The 8,568-nt window shown below is 43.2% G+C and overlaps 1 protein-coding gene across 3 annotated transcripts; it reads left to right on the plus strand.

Annotated features, from left to right (window-relative positions):
• Positions 1 to 6,719: 6,719 nt before the first annotated feature.
• Positions 6,720 to 8,267, plus strand: RTL3 (retrotransposon Gag like 3). 3 transcript variants are annotated; one of them, XM_087426930.1, is made up of 2 exons: positions 6,720 to 7,184; positions 7,257 to 8,267. In XM_087426930.1, the coding sequence occupies exons 1-2, from the start codon at positions 6,720 to 6,722 to the stop codon at positions 8,265 to 8,267; spliced, it is 1,476 nt and encodes a 491-aa protein (XP_087283056.1). The 3 variants fall into 3 exon arrangements, with proteins under 3 accessions (XP_087283056.1, XP_087283057.1, XP_087283055.1); XM_087426931.1 differs by having other exon boundaries at positions 6,720 to 7,139; positions 7,248 to 8,267; XM_087426929.1 differs by having other exon boundaries at positions 6,720 to 8,267.
• The last annotated feature ends 301 nt before the right edge of the window (positions 8,268 to 8,568 follow it).

The raw sequence follows: 8,568 nt of genomic DNA on the forward strand, positions 1-8,568 counted from the left end.
AAGAACAAAATCATAGCAGAAAAGGAATGGAAGGAAATGGAGAAATGGAATTTGGTTAAAAGTAAATATGTTCCAAGAGGAAATAATTGAGATGAAATAGCTAAACCAAGAGCTCCATGCTGGGGTTAACATGAGACAGTTCTGCTTGTTTAATATCTGGCTTGGAGGAGGAGGGGAATTTAACCATTCTGAACATGGAGGAAATCACAGGCAGGATTAGTGAGTGTTAAGAAAACACACATTAAAAAGTTCTTGAAAATGTTGAGATAAAATCAGCCGATAGAGTATATTCAAGGTCTATCAGTGATTCTTGGGAGGGGGGCTAATGGGTGCCAGTAGTTTAGTAAATTAAGAAAATATATAGGGGAGTTAAAAATCACCAGGATCACATAATTCTTGATGATGTATATATATAATATTTGCTTTTTACTGTCATCTCTCTGCTAAATTTCAACTTTCTCTTTGAGTAGCTATGTATCACATTAAATATCTATGAAATTATACACTTCCTTCACATACTGTAGGCTTCATCCAAACTGAATTGCTGCTTGTCCATTCGTAGGCTGCAATTCCTAACCTCTGTGCCTTTGTTTTTCCTGTTTTCTCCATTGCGAATGTCCTTTTCTTCATCCATTCTAATTTCACCCTCATAGTGGGATGATCAAATCTTACCCTCCTTTCAAAGCCCAACTCAAACGCCCAGCTCAAAAGTCACCTCTTCTGCTAAGCCTTCCCAGATACTACCCCTCACTCCTCTCTACACACTCCACCCCATATTCACAAGCTCTCTCTCTTTTCCGCCTTCATAGGACTTTATCTGCATGTCTTATATGACATATAGCACTAGGAGATTTCTGCATTATTAATACTAAAATACATATTTTGCTTGCTTTACTGGCTTGTAAACTCTTTGAGAAAAAGCTCCAAGTGGATTCATCTTTGTATTCCTCACCCAGTGTACATACCCCAAATACATACACACACACACACAACAATATCACAATGCCTTTAACCTCCTGGGTGCTCAATAAATATTTGCAGAGCAGTTGTATTTATTATGGTGGGTTTATATACAAAAAGTTGAGAGGAATTTTGTTTGGATGCATTAGATAAGCTGATATGTGAAAAGCAGTGGCAATCTCTTTACTATCAATATGATTTTTATCATCACCTACAACTCAGCAAATGACTATTGTTAGGTATTAACATTATTTTTAATCCTCATAGAAACTCAGTAGTGATCTATTATTATCCTCTACTTTCCAGATGAGGAAAGTGAGTCTCAGAGAATTTAAGTAACTTGGCCAGATCACACAGCTAGTCAAGAGCAGAGCTGGGAATTAAAGCTAGGCCTGCCTTACTTCAAAGCCTGTGCTCTTTCCAATAGCACATTTTTTTCAAAGCACTTTCACAACTATTATCTCATATGTACAGCAGAGCAAAAATGTGAAGTTGGCAGGGTTGGGTACTCTCCCTATTCAGCTCTCCATTCACTGCTGCATCTCCCATCAGTACACTCCAACCTTTCTCTCCAGTCCTACTGAGGGTCTACCACCATCTCTTCAGCAGTCTGCAATCCTATAAAGACCATACCACCGCTATTGCCTGATTAAAACCTTTAGAGGTAAGCATAAGCATTAAAAGATAGTCTCCTATCATGTGGTTTTTAAAATGCTAAACCATAAAATTAAATTTTATTTTTAACTGACCAAAATGTACATATGCTGAGTTTTTTAATCTTCTTTCTAGATTTTCTGATATTATTTTTCCTTCTCCCCTCCCCTGCCTCTGTTTTCCTTCCACCCTCCCTCCCCCTTTCCTTCTCCTTCTCCCTCTTTTGCCTTGCTGATGCCATCAGCTCAGACTTAGTCTGCTTTCTGGGTGAACCAGCATTGGCAAACACCAGAGAGTAGGGATCCAGGAAGTAGAGTAGAGGGCTAGATCCCTACAAGAGGGACATCTCCAGGAGCTGGGTTATAGCAAAGGTCCCCTATTCCCCTGTTAGGCTGTGATGGTGGCTGCATCAACCCTTAGCTCAGGCAGCCTGGTCAGCACATAACCAAGGTTAAATGAAGCCAGAGTATTGAAATCATTAAGCAAATCTGCTAACGTTAGAAGCCACACTGGGCCAGCCTTATAAGGAAACAAATTATAGGGTCACCCGAATGGTGTAATCTGAAGGATCTCAAAATAGTATCTCTGTCCCAGAATATCTCTCCCAACAGAAGGGTTTTGAAGGGGTTGCAGCCTTTTAGAACATCTTATGAAAATGCAAACACCCCAAGCAGGTTCCTTTTAGAACTCTCTGAGGTAGTATCTCAGTAGGGATTCATTTTCCCAAAGTGACAGCTGATCGAGGGGAAAGGCCATCTAAGTACCATAGGACAAAAAATAAAATGAGAGGATGGTAAATGTCATAAAGGGAGATTAAAGGGTGAAAAATATTGACTCCTTCTGAGTTTTACTTGGGTAGACCCTGTTCCTATTTCATTACCAGGTGCTCCGGATCCCAGTCATATGAGTAAGGAGAATTCTTGGAAAGCTTTCCAACTGCTGAAGGAATTGGGAACTCCCATTTTCCCAGTGCTGTATAGTGCTGATGACAATGAAAAGTTTCAGTCGTGTACAAAGCACATTATGGGTTAAACGTAAGAAAGTGCTACAAGCTCTAATGCAACCACAGAAATAACATATTGAACAAAACAGACGCCAGGGTGGGACTGTCCCCAAGGGGTAGCTGGGCATTATGCCAGAGACCTGTGGGGTAAGGTAACCTGTCCTGTTGACTCTTTTCCAGGGCGGGAAGAGGGAGGGGCAGGAGCTTGAGTTGCTTGAAGATGCAGCCCAGCCAGCTTTGGGGAGGAAGACCCCAGCAGAGACCTAAAATGCTTCGGATTGTACATTTGCTGACAAATTAAAATTGTGATTCCTAGTGCAATGTACAAAGTAGAATTTCATCTTATTCAACCTTTCCCTTCCCTTTCTCCCTAAGCCAACAATCATCATGTGTATCTTATTAACATAACTGAGCATAACTGTGCAGTATTTTTATATCTGTTAAATGAACATATTTGTCATCTTTTTTTCCCTAAAAATTTATTTGCCCAGTTAACAAAACCTCATTTACTTAAAATGTTTTCATAACCATTCCAAAGGGTCCATAAATTCCATCATGGTGTGAGTGTAAGAAGAAGGATTAAAGTGTACGGGAAACATGATGCGAGTTTGGATGTGATTACTTTCCTATTCTTACTTGACTAATTCAGGATATTAAAACTACTTTAGGAATTTTGACAAAAGTCAGTGTAGCTCTTGTTTCTACTCAAAAGAGAATAATTCTCTATGTTTAGGCAGTTTGGAACTTGTACTAAAGGACATTGAATTTGGCCTTTGCTCTTTAGCAGAGGCGAGGAGTTAGGGGAAGAGAAAGGTCCCTGTGTTTACCCACTAGATAAATATGCCTGTAGGCAAAGCACTGTTCAGTGCTTTAGTCAACGGACTTGAATATCTATCTCCACAGTCCCCTTGTTAACCATCTCATCATCCTGCTCAGGTGCCTCCAGTTCTAATTTTAGAGAATGATTTGGTAAACTAAATCATCCATAACCCAGCCTGGAGAAAAACAAAAGCTCCTGAGTGGTGAAAAATCAATGCCATCAAATCCATGCACTGTAGATTTCTTTGTAGAAATAAATGAGAGGCCATGTTCAGCCTCTACACAATTCTAGCTAATTTATCTATCCAGTTTCCCAATTCACAGATGATTAAAAAGAATAAAATGTGGTTACCGCTGCTACAGCTGCTGCTGCTTTTCTTTTCTTCTTCTTCTTCTTCTTCTTCTTCTTCTTCTTCTTCTTATTATTATTATTATTATTATTATTATTATTATTATTATAAACTTTTATTGGGTGTTACTAGCTGCTAGACACTGTGCTAAGCCATGTACATGCATTATTTCACTAAATCTTTGCAACAACTCTGTGAAGTTAAGTACAGTTAATGGCTCCATTTTACAGTCTCACAAACTGAGTTTCAGATTAAATTTTAGAAGGACTAAGTAATTTACCAAATTTGTCTATACTTAGTATAGACAGGCATATAGGTAGCAGTGTGAAGAGCTATGTGACAGCCTGATAGCAAAGGAGTAGAAAAAATACAAAGGAAAAATAAATTACAAGTTGGAAAGCATAGTAATTTGGAAGTATTTAATTTGGAAACAGGACACTTTATACCTCTCAGTAACTTTCAGAAGGCAACACGGTGTTACAACACAATAAAAGAGCTGGTTTGTGTAAGCTCTTTAACCCATTAAACCATTAAAAATAAATTATGTTCAAAATCATCTACTTAAGAATGGAGAAAGAAGAGTAATGCATGCTATAAATAAGTCTCTGATTTTTTTAATTGGTAAGGTAGACATAACTGTGTGTTTTGGATTCTCAAAGGGAAGGCTTCAGTTATCTGAAAAATTCGCATAAGAAGAACACATTATGATCTCCCTCATTAAGTAGTAGATAATAACAACAACAAGCAAACACATAGAGACAGAGATTGGATTGGTGGTTACCAGAGGGGAAGGGGGGAGGGAGGAGGGCGAAAGGGATAATTCGGCACATGTGTGTGGTGATGGGTTGTAATTAGTATTTGGGTGGTGAACATGATGTAATCTATGCAGAAATAGAAGTATAATGATGTACACCTGAAATTTATACAATGTTATAAACCAATGTTACTGCAATAAACAAACAAAAAAATTAAATTAAAAAAAAAAAGAACACATTATTCCCTGATGATGGTGGTATTTTTGTGCGTAGTGTGTTTCCAAAGAATAAAATACTAAAAGGGAGGGAGGGAATATAACTCGATTTGCAAAAGATTTTACTTTTCTTTTCAAAGCCTCTGCATTCGGGTTCAGCTAGTCCGGTCTGTCAATTTGCTGTGGTTTGGGCATATTCCATCACCAGAGTTTGTCCCATCATGCTGACTAATGTGGAACTGACCATTTTTAAAGGACACTTGGGACCATGACTGACTTGATGTGTGATTTGAAGTGGCCAAAGACAATTCTTAACCCGATTCCTTACTAGGATGAAAATAGCTGCCCCTGAGCCTTACCTAAAATGGCCACATGGCCCATGCCCAGGGTGTGACTGTGATTTGTCAGGAGAAGAGAAGGTCAGATCTTGAGCAAGGTCACTCCTCAAGAGGCCAGCCCTCAGTGGGCTACTTGGGTGCTGCCTAGAGCACCTGAGTGGTTCAGGGAAGGATGAGAACACTGGGCCAAGATATTCAGAAGGAGCCAGGGGCCCTGCAAAACTGCTTCAAGTACCCTTCAACAAAGTTGGCCTCCTCCACAATCTTACCTTAATATACCTCGCCTAGATCTGTCCATGGTAAAGTTTCCAAGAAAACATTGTAAGGAGGGACCCTAGGGACTGAGTAGGTGGGCAGTGGAAGGGGCTGAGGGGCTGCAGGCTGCTCTCTAAGTGAGAATTAAACAAACAGTCTAGTGTGGATAGAGTGAGAGAAGGTTTCATGAGACAGACATAAAAAATAAAGTCCCAAACCACTGTGGTCATTCAGAAATGTTTGCAACTTTTCACAAGAGCAGTGGTATTACTCCCAATTTCCTGGCCAAATATTTATTAAAGTAACCAAGGGCTGAGTACATGAGGCTGCCTCACATCAGTGCAGCATCCTACTTTCCTTGCGGCTCTTAAACTGTGAGGTACTGTCAAAAAAAACTCTTCCAGACTCGAAATAGCTACGTTACGGAGGAGAGTTGGAACGTGTTCTGGGAGTGGGTGTGTTTGTTTGAGTTCAGTGTGTGCAGAAAAGGCAAGCCTCCACAGCCATTCACACACTTCCCTCCTCAGCGATGGGTACGCAGACAGCCAAGCTTCTGGACTAAATCTCTGAATGGTAATGTACATTTATAAAGATTATTTTCTTAACTATTTTGAGGCATTTTATAAATAATATGCATGTGTCTGCTGAGTGTATATATATATTTAGTCAACTTTTGCTTGTTTTCTCCTGGCTGGTCTTGTGCGGTTACTTATGTGGTATGATTTCTGAGGTGCCAGAAAGAGTACCCCCCCAGCTCTTACCCTAGCCACCCAAAAATATCTCTTGGGCTGGCCCACCACAGAGTCTAAAATCCCCACATTGCTCAAACATTTGATTTAGCCATTGAAAGCAGCTGTTAAAAATCCAAGTGTTACATTGGGATATTAGACATTAGAAATTAAAGATTACGTAAAACAGAAAAGACTATGGAGAAATTACTTCTAATATAATGTTAAGTTTCAAAAGAAGAATGCAAAATGACATACATGGTTTCGGTCAGATGCTGTTCTTAAAATGTCGTGGGGTCAGAGTCAGCATGTATGACCTAGCTCTTGACTATGAGCTTATAGTAAAAGAAACTCAGCACTGTTGGGCAGATTTTGTTCTGATTTATTTTGGATGAGTGCTTTCCATAGTTTCTGATCCTCAGATCCCACTCTCTTCACAGTGTATCTGACACCTCTCTTTGCTGAGCTCCAGAGGCCCAGTGACCTCCTGGTAATCAACCTCGGCAGGGCCCAAATACCTACCTCCTGGAAAACTCACATAGCCTAACATCTGCTGGTGAGGAACTTTCAGAAAGACCTCACAGTTGTCCACCCAATCTCGTTTGGCAGCAAACTGCCAAACCAAGCCCATTTCCTCAAAAGATGGTAGAGGACTTAGCAGCCTCCTATATTGCTCTGAAATTGGAGAATGAAATTCTGCAGGCCCAAGTGCAGCAGCTTATGGAAGAAAATGCTGCCCTGCAGGCCCAGATCCCACAGCTCCAGAAGCCCCAAGCAGCCAAGGAGGATGAACCACTCCAGAAGCCCTCAGAGGCCCAGGAGCCCCAGAAACCCCCAGAGCCCCTGGATCCCCCAGCAGCCTTGGAGCCCCAAGAACTCCCAGAGATCAAGGAGCCCCAGAAGCCCAGAAAGCCCCAGGAGCTCCTAGCCTGGGAGACCCCAGCAGCCCAGAAGCCCCAAGAGACCCCAGTGGCCCAGGATAACCAAAAGCCCTCAGAGCTCCCAGCAGTCCCAGAATCTCTGGGGCCCCCAGCAACCCAGGTACCCCAGGCATCTCCAATGGTCCATGAGCTCTCAGCAGCCTGGGAGTCCCCAAAGCTCCCAGAGGCCAAGGAGCCTCAGAAGCCCCTAGAGGCCAAAAAGCCTCAGAAGCCCCTAATGGCCCAGGAGGCCCATGAGCCCCCAGAAATCAAGGAGGCCCAGGTGCCCCCAGATACCCAGGACCCCCAGAATTCAGAGCCCCAGGATCCCTCAAATGCCCTGGAGCCCCATGAGGCACCAGAATGCCAGGAGAGCTCAATATACCTGGAGCCCCTTGAGCTTCTGGCTCCCCAGGAGCCTCTGGAGTTTCGAGCGCCCCAGGAACCCCTGGAGGGCCTACTAGCTACTGAGACATCAGCAACTCCAGAGTTCCCACAGTCCCCCAGGGGGTTAGAGGCCGAAGCTTTCCCTCTAGAATACCCTTTAGCCTTCAGTGGGGATGCCCAGAAGCTTCCTGAGTTCCTGGTTCAATTGAATAGTTATATGAGAGTCAGAGGGCACCTGTATCCCACCGAAGCAGCCCTTGTGAGCTTTGTTGGCAACCGCTTCTCAGGTGAGGCAGGAAGGTGGTTCCAGCCATTAGTAGATATCCAAAGCCCCCTGCTGGAGCAATTTGAAAGTTTCATACAAGTGCTCCAGGATACTTTTGATAATCCAGAAAACATGCAAGATGCCAACCACTGCATCCGTCAGCTCTGCCAAGGGGAGGACCCTGTCCATCAGTATGCGACCCACTTCCACCTCATTGCTCAAGAGCTAAACTGGGATGAAAGCACTCTCTGCATCCAATTTCAGGAAGGGCTTGCCAGTGCTATCCGAGAGGAACTGTCTCGCACAAGCCCAGCCACCAATCTATCTGGTCTGATCACCCAGTGCATCAGCCTAAAAGAGAAGCTAACAGGTAAGCCTGATCCAAATCCACAAGGGGCAAGTTCCTCTGAGGAGAGAGCTGGGCCTGAGAGTCCACCAGCTGAAAATCAACCTGTGCAGGCTGCAAGCAATCGCCCACACCTCAGTGAAGCTGAACGGGCCCGCCGCCGTGAAGGCCACTTGTGCCTCTACTGCGGTCATCCTGGTCATTTTGCCAGAGATTGCCCTGTCAAACCTCATCGTGCCCAGCAGGCGGGAAACATCGAGGCCCGGCGGTAAGGGGGAACCCGAGCGGGCCAATCTACAAATATGCATCCCCCTCACTTCCAATATCCATGTCCCGTACACTATGGCTTACTGTTGAAATCCGACTGGGAAGACGACAGTTCTTTGAGCAAGCAATGGTGGATTCAGGCTCCTACAGAAACAGCATTGACCATTCTGTGGTTCTTCGAGAGAAGCTGCCCATCCGCAATAACATCTTCCCTCTGATGCTTGAAACTGTAGATGGCCGTCCACTGATTAATGGACCCATAACCAAGGAAACACCACCTGTTGAAGTTAAAATTGGAAACCACGT

The sequence above is a fragment of the Ceratotherium simum genome, chromosome X (assembly GCF_057802395.1).
Source record: "Ceratotherium simum simum isolate JZ-2026a chromosome X, ASM5780239v1, whole genome shotgun sequence".
Classification (NCBI taxonomy): Eukaryota; Metazoa; Chordata; class Mammalia; order Perissodactyla; family Rhinocerotidae; genus Ceratotherium; species Ceratotherium simum.